This window comes from Oncorhynchus keta, chromosome 22, assembly GCF_023373465.1.
Source record: "Oncorhynchus keta strain PuntledgeMale-10-30-2019 chromosome 22, Oket_V2, whole genome shotgun sequence".
Taxonomy (NCBI): domain Eukaryota; kingdom Metazoa; phylum Chordata; class Actinopteri; order Salmoniformes; family Salmonidae; genus Oncorhynchus; species Oncorhynchus keta.
The window spans coordinates 15,879,166-15,899,096 of NC_068442.1; the positions used below are offsets into that span (position 1 = coordinate 15,879,166).

The 19,931-nt window shown below is 42.2% G+C and overlaps 1 protein-coding gene across 3 annotated transcripts in view; it reads left to right on the forward strand.

Moving 5' to 3' along the window:
- Positions 1–19,044, forward strand: part of LOC118401114 (guanine nucleotide-binding protein G(i) subunit alpha-1-like) — a 29,641-nt gene extending 10,597 nt beyond the window's left edge. Inside the window, exons 2-9 of one of the 3 annotated variants that reach the window (XM_052474829.1) lie at positions 3,220–3,262; positions 3,436–3,577; positions 4,064–4,221; positions 4,336–4,464; positions 5,595–5,724; positions 6,086–6,239; positions 16,258–16,449; positions 16,702–19,044. In XM_052474829.1, the coding sequence (XP_052330789.1) occupies positions 3,220–3,262; positions 3,436–3,577; positions 4,064–4,221; positions 4,336–4,464; positions 5,595–5,724; positions 6,086–6,239; positions 16,258–16,448 (947 nt within the window). In that variant the 3' untranslated portion in view covers position 16,449; positions 16,702–19,044. Of the gene's footprint in view, positions 1–3,219; positions 3,263–3,435; positions 3,578–4,063; positions 4,222–4,335; positions 4,465–5,594; positions 5,725–6,085; positions 6,240–7,723; positions 7,916–8,168; positions 8,469–16,257; positions 16,450–16,701 lie in introns of those variants that run through there. The other 2 variants (XM_052474830.1, XM_035798353.2) reach the window with 2 other exon arrangements.
- The last annotated feature ends 887 nt before the right edge of the window (positions 19,045–19,931 follow it).

Sequence of the window (19,931 nt, forward strand, 5' to 3'; positions counted from 1 at the left end):
TATTGTTGTAATTGTCATTATTACAAATACAATTTATTTTTTAATCAGCCGATTTTAATTGGTATCAGCTTTGAAAAATCATAATCGGTCGACCTCTAGTCTGTATGTTTCTCAGTTCACCATGTAACAATTCACTACCTCTTCACAAGTTCTGTGCCAGGAACACCAGCCTATTGACAGTTTCTGGCTTCAAAGTTGCCCTATGGTTTGTGACCACACTGCCCCCGGTGCTAAATGCCCTCTGAGGGTGAACTTGTGGCAGGGATGCCTAATGTAAGAAGCTTCCAAGACTCTACAATCAACTTATTTGCTGATTGTGGAGCAGTGGCAGCTTCTTTCTCTGTCTGGTCCTCTCCAAGAGCGAAGTCTCCCACAGCTGTGTTCCCTACCAGGAAGGCTTCTGTCTCGGAGGCAGTTCTCCTCCACCAGCTTCTCGGTGGTCATGAACCTTGGATCCAGAAAGGTAGCCATGATGAGCAGCTCATCTGTTTCAGGGTCGGTGTATATGTCATTCAAGTAATTGAGGATCCTCATCTTAACCTCTCGGGTCAGTTTGGCTTTGCCCTCATTTGATTTTAGAACCTCGTCTTAAGCGAAATGGAGAACCGGCTTCAGGTAAGACACACGCGTATGTCTCTCCTGACAGGGTATCTGTGAAAAGCTGGAGAGGCTTAAGTGCTGCCGTGGACTTGTGTGATGGCCTTTTCCTGCTCCAGGACTCTTTCCATCTGCAGTCGGGATTCTGTGATGTGCTTGTGGAGGGGCAGGCTCAGTTTATACTGTGCACTTGTCAGGGCCTTCTGCCTCTTCCACCTCGGAAAATGTGCTGACCACTTGCTCACTTCTGTGTCCTGGGAAACCCGAGGTTAGTTTTGAACGCTCCTCTCTGAAAAATAAAATGGTGAGAAATAATTACGTATGAATCACAATCATTCAATAGAAATAACATGGCATCTGATGTAATTATTTATTTATCTGTTATTTTACTAGGTAAGTTGACTGAACACGTTCTCATTTGCAGCAACGACCTGGGGAATAGTTACAGGGGAGAGGGGGATGAATGAGCCAATTGTAAACTGGGGATTATTAGGTGACCGTGATGGTTTGAGGGCCAGATTGGGAATTTAGCCAGGACACCTGTTTAACGTCCCATCTGAAAGACTGCACCCCAGTGTCCCCAATCACTGTCCTGGGGCATTGGGATGTTTTTTTTAGACCAGAGGAAAGAGTGCCTCCACTGGCCCTCCAACACCACTTCCAGCAGCATCTGGTCTCCCATCCTGGAACTGACCAAGACCAACCCTGCTTAGCTTCAGAAGCAAGCCAGCAGTGGCATGCTGCTGGTAATTACAACAATTTACGGCATGGACACTGGACTTGATTACAAATTTAATTAATCTAGATTTGCATACAGCTGTAGTGATTGTGAGTGCTATATTGCTTTAGAAAACAATCATTTATTGAGTAGGCTATTATTGAAAGAGGATATATTGAAACCATAGGCTAATGTATCAATTATAAATAAAAGCAATGTCATGTTTGTATATCGCACACTCTTACAAATTATAGATTTGCATAGCTGTATATATTTGGCTTAACGTATAAGAAGGATCCGACAGGGTAGTCAGCTATAACTTTTAAGCAGAGATAAGGGATACAATAGTTATGTATTTTAAGTTATTTTTCTACCTCGCTTGGTGTTTTGGACGTTGAGACTTTACCGCTAGCGATATGTAGCCTGTCTGAAATACCCTAGTCTTGTCCATTTGTTCAGCTCCAATGCTTTGACGGTGTTCTGTCGGTAGTCATACATACTTTGTGCTACTCTTTCAAGCCCCAGGATGAAAATGCCTCCCTCAGCATAGATCAGTCTGAGTAGACTTTGCAAATTCACTGTCAAGCAGCCTCTGAGTGTTAAGAGGGAAAATAGAGCAGAGCTTTGCCACAGGCATGCTTGTAACTTTACAGCAAAGACAACTGCTTGTCTCTAGCCTAAACTGTGCTTGCTTGCTTTCTGCTCATTTTATAGAAATTCACAAACCATGTTGCGGGCTGTTTTAAATTAATCCCGGGTCACAGATGATTGTTTTATCAAAACATTCAGCTATGTTAACTAGCTAGCTAACAACCTGTTAACTTGACAATAAGTTTAGGCAAATTTTGATTTGGCACAGGAAAAAAGGAAAATGTTCTGCTACCCGTGAGTAGTGCTTCAAAATGTAGTTCATATAGGTCTAAACTATATCAATTTCTTTCTGGTGCGTAATATTTAAAAGGGGAGCAATGTGTGTTTGTGAGCGACAGGTGTGTATGAGAGTGAGGGAGATGGTGTGTGTCTGTTATCTGAAGAGTGACGGTTTCATGCAGTGTTTTCTCCTTACTGACACAATGACATGCAGATAATTATACGTGTATATCACAGGAGTTTTGTGGCACCTCAATTGGGGAGTACGCGCTCGCGGTAATGGCCGGAGTGGAATAGTGTCAAACGTGGTTTCGATGTGTTTGCCATTTATTATGACCCGTCCTCCCTTAAGCAGCCTCCACTGATGTATATTCCTTCCTCTCATTCCTCCAGCCAAATCACAGGTAGGCCTTTGCAAATATTAGCAAATCAGCCTTTCTATGCAGTATTCTATTGTACACTGAACAGTGAAGTTCAGTTCAATGTGTAGTTTTGTGTGGAAGTGCGCTTTTATTTTCTCTCCTCACTGAGGTATTGCTATAATACTCAGTATCATTATACTTGGCCTGGTATCGTTGTAAAACACATTTTTTTATCGTGACATTCCTACTCATATCAGTCGTTGCGAAGTGGATGTGACACTGTGGATGGTGTACACAACCAGTTAAAGTCAGAGTATAATGTTGGATGCTAAGTCTTCAGCATGCCAGAGCTATAAGCATGCCAGAGCTATAAGCTCATTGGTAGGAAGATGCAGTTAATGAATCCTATTAAACTAGAGCCTAACGAACTCAGATCAGATCAGACACTTCGTTTCCCAACGCTGAATACCTATGAGCTACTCAGTCCCTGGACAGGTTAGTCTCATAGGGCCTTGTGCAAAGTGTGAGTTAGGCTTACATGTGTGGATCTCAAGTTAGGATCTAACCCAATAGCTCAAGTCAAAACAGCCATGAATGAATGGAGAATGTTAAGTCTATCACTCATTAATTGGCCTCCTTCCTTCTCTTTCCCTCTGTCCCTGTCTCTCTCAGGTGCTGGGGAGTCAGGGAAGAGTACCATTGTCAAACAGATGAAGTAAGTTCCTCGTTATCTAAATAGAAATGTTCACTTTAGATGTCTCAATGTTGTTCCATAACACATTTGAATAACAAGCAATAGGCCTAGTTGTTTATTCATGCTTTCTTTCTCCTGTTGTCTTACTCTGCCACGTCTTGCTACTTTCCCTCGCTCTCTCCCTCCCCTCCCAGGATCATCCATGAGGCGGGCTATTCAGAGGAGGAGTGTAAGCAGTACAAGGCAGTGGTGTACAGCAACACCATCCAGTCCATCATCGCCATCATCAGAGCCATGGGGCGCCTCAAGATAGACTTCGCTGAAGCAGCCAGAGCGGTGAGTGGAGTAGGACACTGGGAGATCTACATAATGATTCAAGAGCAGTTTTTTGCTTTTTAAAAATATATATTTTTCTATTCCTTATAGTTAAGGTGAGGTTTTGTGAGGGCAAGCTGATCCTAGATCTGTGCCGGGGAGTTCAGGAGTGGTGATGGTTAGTCTATGGGGTCAAATGGCAGGGGATAGGGTTTGGCTATAAGAGGCATGGGGAGGGTTGATGGTAGTTTTTTAATGGAGAGGTGAAGAAAAGTAATTCCCAGCTCAACCTCTAGCCCTGACCTCAAAAATATACAAATTTGTGCTATTTCATAGATGGAAGAAGTTAATGGGTGGAAGTAAACAATATAGCTCACCTTCACCTAGCCAGTTTACTAGAAGGTCTGTGTGGAATCTTAGGTTTAAAACAATAGGGAGAATGTCTGAATAAACCCTACCTTACTGCTTCTGCCTCCTAACCTTTAGTTGTTTCATGTCCCTTACCAGGATGATGCTCGTCAGCTGTTTGTGCTGGCGGGATCGGCAGAGGAGGGCTTCATGACCGGTGAGCTGGCCGGAGTCATCCAGCGCCTCTGGAAGGACGGTGGGGTCCAGGCCTGCTTCGGCCGCTCGCGAGAGTACCAGCTCAATGACTCCGCCGCCTAGTGAGTAACACACACACATAGTCCTGCTTCAGAAAGTACATTAACCTCCTCCATACAACTGCGACATTCAACAAACTGCTAACACTGACCTCCCTATCCATCATTCTCTCCCAGTTATCTGAATGACCTGGACAGGATAGCCCACGGAGCGTACGTGCCCACCCAGCAAGACGTGCTGAGGACCAGGGTGAAGACCACCGGCATCGTGGAGACTCATTTCACCTTCAAAGACCTCCACTTCAAGTGAGACAGTCCCCAGTGTACCCACTCTAAGGGTGCATCTTAATAGTGTCTGAAACCACCTCATTTAACAGCTGTACCCAGTAGTGCTCCTTTTTGACAAACACCAATGTTACACTAGTGTATACACCCTTGTGTTATACAAGGAAAATTGTGGCAGTAAAGACTTGTGGAGAGCAGCATCAAAACCTCTGCATAATCAAAACCTCTACTTTGTGAGGTGTTAAAGTTCAGTTAGCCATTATGTGAAAGACCAGTGGCGTGGCTTTGGCCCCATGTGAGAACAGGTATGTCAGTGCCATGGTCCAGTGAGGCACGTGTGCCGGCCCACGTAGATGTAAACAGAAAAGTCTGAGCCTTGTGGGTAGAACACTGAGGTAAATCCTGCATGGAGATACGCCATAAGGGGGTTTCTCAACAGGCCAAAAGGCGTCGGCATGCTTTAATTCGGCCGGCGGCAAAGCGAACCGAACGAATGTGCTCGCATACTCCCTTAAAAGACCTTCGCTTGGAAAAACTAGAACAAAACAACAATAGTACTCTGTCCATCTTGAGACCCTGTAGCCAGTATACACTTTCTCAAAGTCTGAATGAATCTAAGAACTCTGAAATCTGTCATTAGTTTTAAACTTTTTGCCAAGGAGATCTTAGTCGTGCAATTTTACATCTAAGATGTTTGGTGTAGTATTTCTCAATGGAGGAAATGTCCATGAAAACGAGTCGTCTCATTGAATGACAACTAAGACCTTATTGAAGAATCCTTACAGTTGACCAATCAGATAAAGGGGCGTAGACTTCGGCTCCCGACTTAAACTGGCCTATAAAAAAAACTGTGCTCGAACAGCCCCCTAAAAACCTTACCGACTTCCAAAACTAACAAACGTCAAATCTTATATTTTCACAAACTCTTCCGAACTGTTTTGGCTGGGAAGCATGCGGACGCCTTAAGCCAGCTGATGACACCCTCTCGTCTACAGAGGGTTCAGTTCGCCAGCTGTAGTGTTCATGAGGAGTGTGATGGTTTGTGAGAATGCAAAACGTTTAATGTTGAGATGTTTAAATACTTTTTGAAAGTTTTGTGTGAGTGTTTGCTCATGTATACTAACAAGTCCGTATGTGTATTTTCTCCCCAGAATGTTTGACGTGGGGGGTCAGAGGTCCGAGAGGAAGAAGTGGATACACTGCTTTGAGGGAGTCACCGCCATCATCTTCTGTGTGGCGCTCAGTGACTACGACCTTGTGCTGGCTGAGGATGAGGAGATGGTGAGACTCATCCCTTGCGCATCAGTCATTGATATTGCTCTCCCACACTCTCCCTCTGTAATCCTTATACACTCTCACTCACGCTTCGGTCATCTTTCTCATCTCATTTACTGCAATCCCTCAGGTATCTTTCATTCTTTCTCATATGAGAAAAGTGTTCATTTATCCACAGATCGAGTTTCACATTTTCTGACCCTATTGCGTCAGGAAGACTGAACTATATCATCAGAACCATAGCAACAGTTGTGAAATATCTGTTTTTATATGCCTTTAAAAAAATGTATTTCAAATAACAAACTTGCATGGTGTGATACACAGGTTTGTGGGTAACTAAAAGCATTGTGTTCTTTCTGTCCCTCAGAACCGGATGCATGAGAGCATGAAGCTATTTGACTCCATCTGCAACAACAAGTGGTTCACAGACACCTCCATCATCCTCTTCCTCAACAAGAAGGATCTGTTTGAGGAGAAGATCCAAAAGAGTCCTCTCACTATCTGTTACCCGGAGTACGCAGGTAAGAGTTGTTTTTATATATATATATCAGCTACTCTACAAATCATCTTCAATCCCACATTTTAGTGAAGGGTGCTAAGCCTTGCTCAGGTTGAACGCACAGCGAGTTCCAGGTCATCTTAATTGGAGTCATGTTGTGAAGATTATCAGATCTCACCACACCTGCAGTCAATTCTGTTTTCCAGTGTTTTTATATCATACTGTAAAACAGCTGATGAAACTAACATTTCAAAAGTGTAAAAACATTTGTTCAGTGTTATTTCCTGATAGTTGCTGGTTGAAAATACACTGCTAAAAAATAAATAAAGGGAACACTTAAACAACACAATGTAACTCCAAGTCTATCACACTTCTGTGAAATAAAACTGTCCACTTAGGAAGCAACACTGATTGACAATAAATGTCACATGCTGTTGTGCAAATGGAATAGACAACAGGTGGAAATTACAGGCAATTAGCAAGACACCCCCAACATCCTCCAGCATGACCGGTTTGGCGGTGGGTCAGTCATGGTGTGGGGTGGCATATCTTTGGGGCCGCACAGCCCTCCATGTGCTCGCCAGGGGTAGCCTGACTGCCATTAGGTACCGAGATGAGATCCTCAGACCCCTTGTGAGACTATATGCTGGTGCGGTTGGCCCTGGGTTCCTCCTAATGCAAGACAATGCTAGACCTCATGTGGCTGGAGTGTGTCAGCAGTTCCTGCAAGAGGAAGGCATTGATGCTATGGACTGGCCCGCCCGTTCCCCAGACCTGAATCCAGTTGAGCACATCTGGGACATCATGCCTCGCTCCATCCACCAACTCCACATTGCACCACAGACTGTCCAGGAGCATGCCCAGGCATTGTAGGGAGGCCATACAGGCACGTGGAGGCCACACACACTACAGAGTCTCATTTTGACTTGTTTTAAGGACATTACATCAAAGTTGGATCATCCTGTAGTGTGGTTTTCCACTAATTTTGAGTGTGACTCCAAATCCAGACCTCAATGGGTTGATAAATTTGATTTCCATTGATAATTTTTGTGATTTTGTTATCAGCACATTCAACTATGTAAAGAAAGTATTTAATAAGAATATTTCATTCATTCAGATCTAGGATGTGTTATTTTAGTGTTCCCTTTTTTTTTTTGAGCAGTGTACACAGGACCTTCTAATCAGCAGGTTTGCGTGGGTGGCGGTTACAGCTTTCCATGGTGACATCACCATGTGCTTAATTGTTTAATAGACCAATAACGGCTAGTTTTCAGTTCTCTCCACTCAGGCCACTCCCAGTAGAGTTGTAGAAGCTATTTTTGCATTTTATTTTTATGGAAATCTATTACAGTAAGGTACTTCAATGTTACCCAGAAATGATTTGAAATTGATATAATGGCTGCATAGGGCCTTTAACATCTCAGGAACTCACAATGGTGACGGTAAAAGACTAAACTAATTTATGGGTATCTCTGTCTCCCTTTGTCCTTGCCCTGACTTTCCAAGGCTCCAACACATACGAGGAGGCAGCAGCCTACATCCAGTGTCAGTTTGAGGACCTGAACAAGAGGAAGGACACCAAGGAGATCTACACCCACTTCACTTGCGCCACCGATACCAAGAATGTGCAGTTTGTCTTCGACGCAGTCACTGATGTCATCATCAAGAACAACCTGAAGGACTGTGGCCTCTTCTAGGGTAGTCTGAACATTAATATATCTTATAACATGTTAGAGACTTAATGATCTTGAAAGGCAATTACATGTTGTAATAATAAAGGGGTTGTATTAAGACTGTCTAGAGTCTGGCCTGGACAGATGCTCAATTCCAAATCAGTCCCCCTAGCCTGATGCCATTGTGTAGGTCTGAAACGATTGCATAGGCATTATGGCATGGTACCTAGTATAGCAGCGATGTTTTCTAAACATTGTTTTACCCTCTTTCTATACAGGCAGTGTGGTGGCCAGCGTGTGTTCAGTGACCATTTTCTTTGGGATGTCTGTGGCTGGAGGGGGTTGGATCATGGACACTGCAGAGAACTTCACTTTTAACCTCTTAACTTTAAACTCAGTTTTTAAAATGCCATGTAGAAAAATGTTTGTGTAAAATATTTGTACAACTGTCACTATGGCTGGAGATTTTCACTGTTTTTAAGATGTTTTTTTGTTTTAACCGGTCAAGTTATTTAAAGGATGGAGGGGGACTTTTCATTTGTTTCTTCTAGGAAAGGTATGGACACTTTTCTGTTAGGTACTTGTGCCTTTGCATGCCTTTAGTTCCAGTGTTTAGTTTTTGGGGTAGATTTTTTTGGGGGGTATTCAATTAGAACATCTCAATATTTTGTTTCTGTGACTGATGGCTTCTGAGAATTAGTGTCCATGGAAATAATGAAATAGACCAATTTTTAAGACCAACTTTCTCTTGATAGACCAATTCACACTGACACTGTGAGCGCTGTGTGTCTGTGCGCATGACTGTGTGAGTGCCTTTGCTGCATCACTGTTTGCTTGTGTGAGTGCGTGCAGCTGTGTGACTTAGTGTACATGAATGTGTGTGGACATACAGAATCAGTGAAGTTTTGACACCTACTCATTCAATGGGTTTTATTTTTACTATATTCTACATTGTAACATAATAGTGAAGACATCAAAACAATGAAATAACATATGGAATCATGTAGTAACTAAATGTGAATCAATCTAAAATGTTTGTTTCTTTGAAGTATCTACCCTTTGCATTGACAGCTTTGCACACTCTTGGCATTCTTTCAACTTGGTTCACCTGGCATGCTTTTCCAACGGTCATGAAGGAGTTCCCACATGCTGGCTGCTTTCATTCACTCTGCGGTCCAACTCATTGTAAACCATCTCATTTGGGTTGAGGTCAGGTGATTGGAGGCCAGATTATCTGATACATCACTCGCCTTGGTTAAAAATCCCTTTCCCTACGTGTGTTGGGTCATTGTCCTGTTGAAAAACAAATGATAGTACCACTAAGTGCAAACTAGGGGGGATTGTGTATTGCTGTGAGAGCCATGATGGTTAAGTGTCCCCTGAATGATAAATCACAACAGTGTCACCAGCAAAGTCCTCACACCACCGCCTCAATGCTTCATGGTAGGAACCACGCATGCAGAGATCATCCGTTCACCAACTCTGCATCTCACGAAGACACGGTGGTTGGAAAGCAAAATCTCAAATTTGAACTCCACCGGTCTAATGTCCATTGCTCATGTTTTTGGACCAAGCAAGTCTCTTATTGGTGTCATTTTTAGTAGTAGTAGAACAGTTGATGTCTGTTACTTGAACTCTGAAGCATTTATTTGGGCTGAAATTTCTGAGGCTGGTAACTCAGTCTTCCTTTCCTGTTGCGGTCCTCATGAGAGCCAGTTTCATCACAGTGCTTGATGGTTTTTGCGACTGCACTTGAACATTCAACGTTCTTAATTTTCTGCATTGACTGACCATGTATGCCGTAAAAATTGAACTGTCGTTTCTCTTTGCTTATTTGAGCTATTCTTGCCATAATATGGACTTGGTCAGACGATCTTCTGTATACCAACCCTAGTCACAACACAACTGATTGGCTCCAGCGCATTAAGGAAAGAAATTCCAAATCTACTTCTAACAAGGCACACCTGTTAATTAAAATGCATTCCAGGTGACTACCTCAAGAAGCTGGTTGAGAGAATGCCAAGAGTGCAAAGCTGTCAAGGCAAAGGGTGGCTGCTTTGAAGAATCTCTAACTTTTTTCGTTATGACATGATTCCATGTGTTATTTCGTAGTTTTGATCTCTTCACTATTATTCTACAGTGTAGGAAATAGTACAAATAAACCCTTGAATTAGTAGGTATCAACTTTTGATTTGTACTGTAAGTACAAAGGGACTTTCTTACTTTTACTTGTCATCCTCTCTGTCTGGTTTCTGGAAAAGTGACCAAAAAGGAGACTTAAAATGTCATTTGACGTTACATCGTTGAGGTGATGTTGCGGGCGGTAACATTCCTACACCAAATCATTTTAAAGAAACTTTGAAAAGAGGATGACAACTACAGCATTGTAGCAGACAGGATCATAGATATAAAGTGCAAAGCTAGACAAAGGGAGGTGGATGGGTGGGAGTGCACTGTTATGATGACGAAGACGATATGATTCGTAATGGTTTCAGGTTACATATCTGCCCCCACCCCTCGGTTTCCATTGGATGGGGACGTTAGTGAACTAATTTCCATAATTTTGCTAATAAATAGTTGCTGTGGTGAAACCACAGCATCCTTCACAATGATGACCTGTGTTTCTTGTCAATTTTGGGTGACTGAAAAACAAACAAACTGCCACCTTTTGGCTTGCAACATTGACATACAACGAGTATACCAAACATTAGGAACACGTTCCTAACGTTGCAGTTCTTGACAGACTCAAACGAGCGTGCCTGGCACCTACCACCATACCCCGGTCAAGGGAAACGAAATCTTTTGTTTTGCCTATTCACCTGTAATGGCACACACACAATCCATTTCTCAATTGTCACAACTTAAAAATTCTTATTTAACTTGTCTCCTCCCCTTCATCCACACTGATTGAAATGGATTTAACAAGTGACATCAATAAAGGATCATAGCTTTCCCCTGATCAGTATGTCAGGGAAAGAGCAGGTGTTCTTAATGATTTAAAGTGGGAAATGCACTCCACAAATTTGCATTGAACAATACATGTGGTAATTTATAACATTTAGTTCACAGCACCATCTATAGGTGATCAATGCATACTACATACGATACTGCTGGTCTGTTGTAGTCGTACATACTGTAGGTAGTAGCACATTAACAGTGATTTTTCTTCTGCAAAAAACAAGCACACAAGGAATCCTCAAGAAGACTAAACTGATGGGCATCACAGATACATTCAGAGGAAGTTATCCACTCTGTTGTTCTACATCTACAAGACAAACCCAGGGCTAAATTTGTAGATATGCCAAACAGCCATTATGACTTGTGACTCACTTTGTTCTCTAGCATACACTTTAACCCACATGCATGTATGAGGCAATGGTTGGTTGGATTTTGGTCCCTGGACACTCAAGTCTCAACAACACCTTTCCCTTGTGTAAGTTCAACTTCTCAGGGACCACATTATGATAAAGAATTATGCATGCACACATATCAGTAGATTGCTATGACACTGATGTGGTTCCTGAGAGTTTAAAACTATTTTCCAGGGTTGTGGGCTATCATCTCAAAACAAGACCAAGTCAATAAAAACTCCCAAGATGCAATACGTACCCTACATCCTGGTAAACATGTGCTTACAACTCAATGTGTTGCATGGCAATGCCTAATTCTGTTTTCTAATGTTAACTAAGTTCAGTTTGCTAAAGTAAGAACACTTAACTACTGGATTCACCATATTTCAGATTTCAACTTTCATTGGGTGATTTTATTTATAACAATGATTCAACCCTTAGGACTTCATCAGGCATGATGAATCAATATGATCAATATGTGCAGTTATATACACAGCACCAGTCAAAAGTTTGGACACTCCTACTCATTCCAGGGTTTTTCTTTATTTGTACAGGATTTTTTTGGCACCATGATGTTATCATAAATATCTTTGTTTTGCATTCAAGCCTCAGTTTTGGACAGTGTGTGCAGGTCTCCATCTATTTCAAATACTGGCCATCTCTGCCCCTGCAGTAAGGTGTGACCCATCTTAGTGAACGTTGGTTTAATCTGATTGGATATATTGTTTGGTTTTTGGTCTATGGTTGGTCAAATCTGGTTTGAAAAAGTATATGTTGGTATAAAAGAATGACAGATTTAATGTTCAACCCTCTTCTTACTTCCGGTCCATTTAACACACTACATAGAATATTGAGCCTGATTATGGGTCAGGGTTCTCTGTCTTCATACCAATACATTGAAAATATACAGGTCAAACATTACCATCTAAACACAACAATCCAAAGGACTGCTGATACTGAACTAAACAAAGGTCATGTAACAAAGAGTGAACAGAGTAAAACTAACTATTTACACATACCAGTACACAATGTATGACACTTCTAGTTCTTGAAAGTAACAGTATTGAAGGGAGGGCACTTTGCTAAGGGAGAGGGATCCCAATGTTCCAAAGAAAGGTCAAGAGTTGGAGCAGGACTAAACTGGAGATAATTAGCATGTTTGAAGGGATCATTTTGAGCAAGGCAAGGCACAGAATCACTAGTCCTGATCACATAATGAGTAGTTATTTGGAATGCAAGTGACTTGTAGAATAGTTATTCTGAGCAGATCAACCGCAATGCAGTCGATTTCAAACACACCCAGACAGTACATGGAACCTGGCAGGAAGAACTCCTCCAAATATAGCATTCATGTTTTTACTCTTTACTCCTAAAGGCACTCCTCTTGCCTTAGCCATTCTGGGGCATCAGCATGAAGGGGAAGACTGTGCAGTCATAGAAAGAGTGAAACTCCTCCTGATCCTCTTCATCTGGGTGGGAGTCACCCGACTCAACCCTATCATCAGTACTGTCAGAGACCCAGGAATCCTGCAGTACCTGACACAGCATCGCTGATGGTGGCGTGGCATCAGTTGGCCAAAAATTCTCACATACAGAGATGTATTCCATGATGCGAGTCATCCAAGTCTCATTCTGTTGTATTTGCAGCATCCTGTAGAACCCGGTGAGATTCTCTCCCCGCATTATCGCCATCACCGTCTTGTTGCAAGACAAGCTGTTGTACGCAAAAAGAAGACACACACACAGCAAAGGTTAGACAGGATTAGTGAGCAGAAGCAATACATGTAGAAGAGGGAGTTCTGATTAAGCTGAACCGCAGTGCACTGGGTTATGGCCCGTGAAGTGAATGGGCAAAAGCGGTGAGGGAGGAGCTCCTTCTCAAATCAAACAGTAATAAGCACTGTTCGGTTATGTTGTCAACAAGGCAGCATGATATGACATTGAGAAACAGACCAACTTTTTTCCATAAAATATACATTAAATTGTACAAAACACAATAGGAAGACTTTAGTAATATTGAGTGGCACCCCCGTTTGCCTTCAGTCTTAATTTGTCGGGCGTGGACTCTACAAGGCGTCGAAGCGTTCATGTTGACTCCAATGCTTCTCACAGTTGTGTCAAGCTGGCTGGATGTCCTTTGGATGGTGGACCATTCTTGATACACACGCATTGCAGTTCTTGACACAAACCGGTTCGCCTGACACTTACTACCATACCTCGTTCAAAGGCACTTGCATTTTTTTGTCTTACCCATTCACCCTCAGAATAGCACACAATCCATGTCTTAATTTTCTCAAGGCATAAAAATCCTTTAATTTGTCTCCTCCGGTTCATCTAAACCGATTGAAGTGGATTTAACAAGTGACATCAATTTCACCTGGTCAGTCTATGTGATGAAAACTGCAGGTGTTGCTAATGTTTTTACACTCAGTGTTTGTTCGAGGTTTCAAACTAGTTTTCATTGGGGAGGCAGATAAAGCATTTATATCAAAAGCAATCACTTTTGCATGTGAAAACATAGAATCCCACTCATTACTCCACGTTCTTAATTTACGTTACTTTTGTTTTGCGACGACTTCGCCATCGGCTCATGACCAGGAGGCAGCCTGGTCCCAAAAATAATGCAATCAACACTAACCCGGTTCACTCGAGGGGGAGCGCCCAGGGCATTCATGGAATCCCCTCATTAGTTTATCAGGTGTGCAGACAGACAAACTTTAGGTGAGACTTTCCAAGAGATGAGCTGTTGCAGGCCTTGCCCCCCCCCCCACCTATGTCCTTTCAAATCAAATGTTGTCACTTGCTTCAGAAATAACAGGTGTAGATTATCATTTAAATGCTTACTTATGGGTCCTTTCCAACAATGCAGAGTTTTATTTATATATATATATATAAATAGTGACATGATAGAAAAAATACACAGTCAATAACGAATAACTATAAAGAGTAAAATTAACATGGCTATATACAGGGAGTACCAGTAGGGGTACGATGTGCAGGGGTACGAGATCATTTAAGTGGCTATGTACATATAGTAGGGGCAAAGTGATTAGGCAACAGGATAGATAAGACAGTAGCGTATGTGGTGAGTGTGAATATGTTGCGTCAGTATGTATGTGTGCACGTGTTGTGTGTGTGGGCATATGTAGTGTGTGTGTATGTGTGTGTTGGGGTTTCAGTGTAAGTGTGGGTCGAGTCCAGTGTATACATTGTGTCAGTGCAGGGAGTTGGTGAAAAAAAGTGTATGGTGGGGTATATGTGTGTGTTGGGGGTGTCGGTGTCAGTGTAAGTATGTGTGTGTTGGGGTGTCAGTGTCAGTGTAAGTATGTGTGTGTTGGGGTGTCAGTGTAAGTATGTGTGTGTTGGGGTGTCGGTGTCAGTGTGTGTGTGTTGGGGTGTCAGTGTAAGTATGTGTGTGTGTTGGGGTGTCGGTGTCCGTGTGAGTATGTGTGTTGGGGTGTCGGTGTCAGTGTCAGTATGTGTGTGAGTTTGTGGGCATAGAGTCAGTGCAAAAAAGGATCAATTCAGAAGCTGTTCAGGGTCCTCTGTTGGTTCCAGACTTGGTGCACTGGTACTGCTGTCGAACGGTAGAGTGGAGTGGATAACTTCCTCAGAGAGAACAGCCTATGGCTTGGGTGGCTGGAGTCTTTGACCATTTTTGAGTCTTCCTCTGACACCGCCTGGTATACTGCCCTACCAAGCAAAAAGGCAGTAACTGCTACCCCATAACTACTGTAAAACAGCTGATGAAACTAACATTTCAAAAGTGTAAAAACATTTGTTCAGTGTTATTTCCTGATAGTTGCTGGTTGAAAATACACTGCTAAAAAATAAATAAAGGGAACACTTAAACAACACAATGTAACTCCAAGTCTATCACACTTCTGTGAAATAAAACTGTCCACTTAGGAAGCAACACTGATTGACAATAAATGTCACATGCTGTTGTGCAAATGGAATAGACAACAGGTGGAAATTACAGGCAATTAGCAAGACACCCCCCAACATCCTCCAGCATGACCGGTTTGGCGGTGGGTCAGTCATGGTGTGGGGTGGCATATCTTTGGGGGGCCGCACAGCCCTCCATGTGCTCGCCAGGGGTAGCCTGACTGCCATTAGGTACCGAGATGAGATCCTCAGACCCCTTGTGAGACTATATGCTGGTGCGGTTGGCCCTGGGTTCCTCCTAATGCAAGACAATGCTAGACCTCATGTGGCTGGAGTGTGTCAGCAGTTCCTGCAAGAGGAAGGCATTGATGCTATGGACTGGCCCGCCCGTTCCCCAGACCTGAATCCAGTTGAGCACATCTGGGACATCATGCCTCGCTCCATCCACCAACTCCACATTGCACCACAGACTGTCCAGGAGCATGCCCAGGCATTGTAGGGAGGCCATACAGGCACGTGGAGGCCACACACACTACAGAGTCTCATTTTGACTTGTTTTAAGGACATTACATCAAAGTTGGATCATCCTGTAGTGTGGTTTTCCACTAATTTTGAGTGTGACTCCAAATCCAGACCTCAATGGGTTGATAAATTTGATTTCCATTGATAATTTTTGTGATTTTGTTATCAGCACATTCAACTATGTAAAGAAAGTATTTAATAAGAATATTTCATTCATTCAGATCTAGGATGTGTTATTTTAGTGTTCCCTTTTTTTTGAGCAGTGTACACAGGACCTTCTAATCAGCAGGTTTGCGTGGGTGGCGGTTACAGCTTTCCATGGTGACATCACCATGTGCTTAATTGTTTAATAGACCAATAACGGCTAGTTTTCAGTTCTCTCCACTCAGGCCACTCCCAGTAGAGTTGTAGAAGCTATTTTTGCATTTTATTTTTATGGAAATCTATTACAGTAAGGTACTTCAATGTTACCCAGAAATGATTTGAAATTGATATAATGGCTGCATAGGGCCTTTAACATCTCAGGAACTCACAATGGTGACGGTAAAAGACTAAACTAATTTATGGGTATCTCTGTCTCCCTTTGTCCTTGCCCTGACTTTCCAAGGCTCCAACACATACGAGGAGGCAGCAGCCTACATCCAGTGTCAGTTTGAGGACCTGAACAAGAGGAAGGACACCAAGGAGATCTACACCCACTTCACTTGCGCCACCGATACCAAGAATGTGCAGTTTGTCTTCGACGCAGTCACTGATGTCATCATCAAGAACAACCTGAAGGACTGTGGCCTCTTCTAGGGTAGTCTGAACATTAATATATCTTATAACATGTTAGAGACTTAATGATCTTGAAAGGCAATTACATGTTGTAATAATAAAGGGGTTGTATTAAGACTGTCTAGAGTCTGGCCTGGACAGATGCTCAATTCCAAATCAGTCCCCTAGCCTGATGCCATTGTGTAGGTCTGAAACGATTGCATAGGCATTATGGCATGGTACCTAGTATAGCAGCGATGTTTTCTAAACATTGTTTTACCCTCTTTCTATACAGGCAGTGTGGTGGCCAGCGTGTGTTCAGTGACCATTTTCTTTGGGATGTCTGTGGCTGGAGGGGTTGGATCATGGACACTGCAGAGAACTTCACTTTTAACCTCTTAACTTTAAACTCAGTTTTTAAAATGCCATGTAGAAAAATGTTTGTGTAAAATATTTGTACAACTGTCACTATGGCTGGAGATTTTCACTGTTTTTAAGATGTTTTTTTGTTTTAACCGGTCAAGTTATTTAAAGGATGGAGGGGGACTTTTCATTTGTTTCTTCTAGGAAAGGTATGGACACTTTTCTGTTAGGTACTTGTGCCTTTGCATGCCTTTAGTTCCAGTGTTTAGTTTTTTGGGGTAGATGTTTTTTTGGGGGGGGGGTATTCAATTAGAACATCTCAATATTTTGTTTCTGTGACTGATGGCTTCTGAGAATTAGTGTCCATGGAAATAATGAAATAGACCAATTTTTAAGACCAACTTTCTCTTGATAGACCAATTCACACTGACACTGTGAGCGCTGTGTGTCTGTGCGCATGACTGTGTGAGTGCCTTTGCTGCATCACTGTTTGCTTGTGTGAGTGCGTGCAGCTGTGTGACTTAGTGTACATGAATGTGTGTGGACATACAGAATCAGTGAAGTTTTGACACCTACTCATTCAATGGGTTTTATTTTTACTATATTCTACATTGTAACATAATAGTGAAGACATCAAAACAATGAAATAACATATGGAATCATGTAGTAACTAAATGTGAATCAATCTAAAATGTTTGTTTCTTTGAAGTATCTACCCTTTGCATTGACAGCTTTGCACACTCTTGGCATTCTTTCAACTTGGTTCACCTGGCATGCTTTTCCAACGGTCATGAAGGAGTTCCCACATGCTGGCTGCTTTCATTCACTCTGCGGTCCAACTCATTGTAAACCATCTCATTTGGGTTGAGGTCAGGTGATTGGAGGCCAGATTATCTGATACATCACTCGCCTTGGTTAAAAATCCCTTTCCCTACGTGTGTTGGGTCATTGTCCTGTTGAAAAACAAATGATAGTACCACTAAGTGCAAACTAGGGGGGATTGTGTATTGCTGTGAGAGCCATGATGGTTAAGTGTCCCCTGAATGATAAATCACAACAGTGTCACCAGCAAAGTCCTCACACCACCGCCTCAATGCTTCATGGTAGGAACCACGCATGCAGAGATCATCCGTTCACCAACTCTGCATCTCACGAAGACACGGTGGTTGGAAAGCAAAAATCTCAAATTTGAACTCCACCGGTCTAATGTCCATTGCTCATGTTTTTGGACCAAGCAAGTCTCTTATTGGTGTCATTTTTAGTAGTAGTAGAACAGTTGATGTCTGTTACTTGAACTCTGAAGCATTTATTTGGGCTGAAATTTCTGAGGCTGGTAACTCAGTCTTCCTTTCCTGTTGCGGTCCTCATGAGAGCCAGTTTCATCACAGTGCTTGATGGTTTTTGCGACTGCACTTGAACATTCAACGTTCTTAATTTTCTGCATTGACTGACCATGTATGCCGTAAAAATTGAACTGTCGTTTCTCTTTGCTTATTTGAGCTATTCTTGCCATAATATGGACTTGGTCAGACGATCTTCTGTATACCAACCCTAGTCACAACACAACTGATTGGCTCCAGCGCATTAAGGAAAGAAATTCCAAATCTACTTCTAACAAGGCACACCTGTTAATTAAAATGCATTCCAGGTGACTACCTCAAGAAGCTGGTTGAGAGAATGCCAAGAGTGCAAAGCTGTCAAGGCAAAGGGTGGCTGCTTTGAAGAATCTCTAACTTTTTTTTCGTTATGACATGATTCCATGTGTTATTTCGTAGTTTTGATCTCTTCACTATTATTCTACAGTGTAGGAAATAGTACAAATAAACCCTTGAATTAGTAGGTATCAACTTTTGATTTGTACTGTAAGTACAAAGGGACTTTCTTACTTTTACTTGTCATCCTCTCTGTCTGGTTTCTGGAAAAGTGACCAAAAAGGAGACTTAAAATGTCATTTGACGTTACATCGTTGAGGTGATGTTGCGGGCGGTAACATTCCTACACCAAATCATTTTAAAGAAACTTTGAAAAGAGGATGACAACTACAGCATTGTAGCAGACAGGATCATAGATATAAAGTGCAAAGCTAGACAAAGGGAGGTGGATGGGTGGGAGTGCACTGTTATGATGACGAAGACGATATGATTCGTAATGGTTTCAGGTTACATATCTGCCCCCACCCCTCGGTTTCCATTGGATGGGGACGTTAGTGAACTAATTTCCATAATTTTGCTAATAAATAGTTGCTGTGGTGAAACCACAGCATCCTTCACAATGATGACCTGTGTTTCTTGTCAATTTTGGGTGACTGAAAAACAAACAAACTGCCACCTTTTGGCTTGCAACATTGACATACAACGAGTATACCAAACATTAGGAACACGTTCCTAACGTTGCAGTTCTTGACAGACTCAAACGAGCGTGCCTGGCACCTACCACCATACCCCGGTCAAGGGAAACGAAATCTTTTGTTTTGCCTATTCACCTGTAATGGCACACACACAATCCATTTCTCAATTGTCACAACTTAAAAATTCTTATTTAACTTGTCTCCTCCCCTTCATCCACACTGATTGAAATGGATTTAACAAGTGACATCAATAAAGGATCATAGCTTTCCCCTGATCAGTATGTCAGGGAAAGAGCAGGTGTTCTTAATGATTTAAAGTGGGAAATGCACTCCACAAATTTGCATTGAACAATACATGTGGTAATTTATAACATTTAGTTCACAGCACCATCTATAGGTGATCAATGCATACTACATACGATACTGCTGGTCTGTTGTAGTCGTACATACTGTAGGTAGTAGCACATTAACAGTGATTTTTCTTCTGCAAAAAACAAGCACACAAGGAATCCTCAAGAAGACTAAACTGATGGGCATCACAGATACATTCAGAGGAAGTTATCCACTCTGTTGTTCTACATCTACAAGACAAACCCAGGGCTAAATTTGTAGATATGCCAAACAGCCATTATGACTTGTGACTCACTTTGTTCTCTAGCATACACTTTAACCCACATGCATGTATGAGGCAATGGTTGGTTGGATTTTGGTCCCTGGACACTCAAGTCTCAACAACACCTTTCCCTTGTGTAAGTTCAACTTCTCAGGGACCACATTATGATAAAGAATTATGCATGCACACATATCAGTAGATT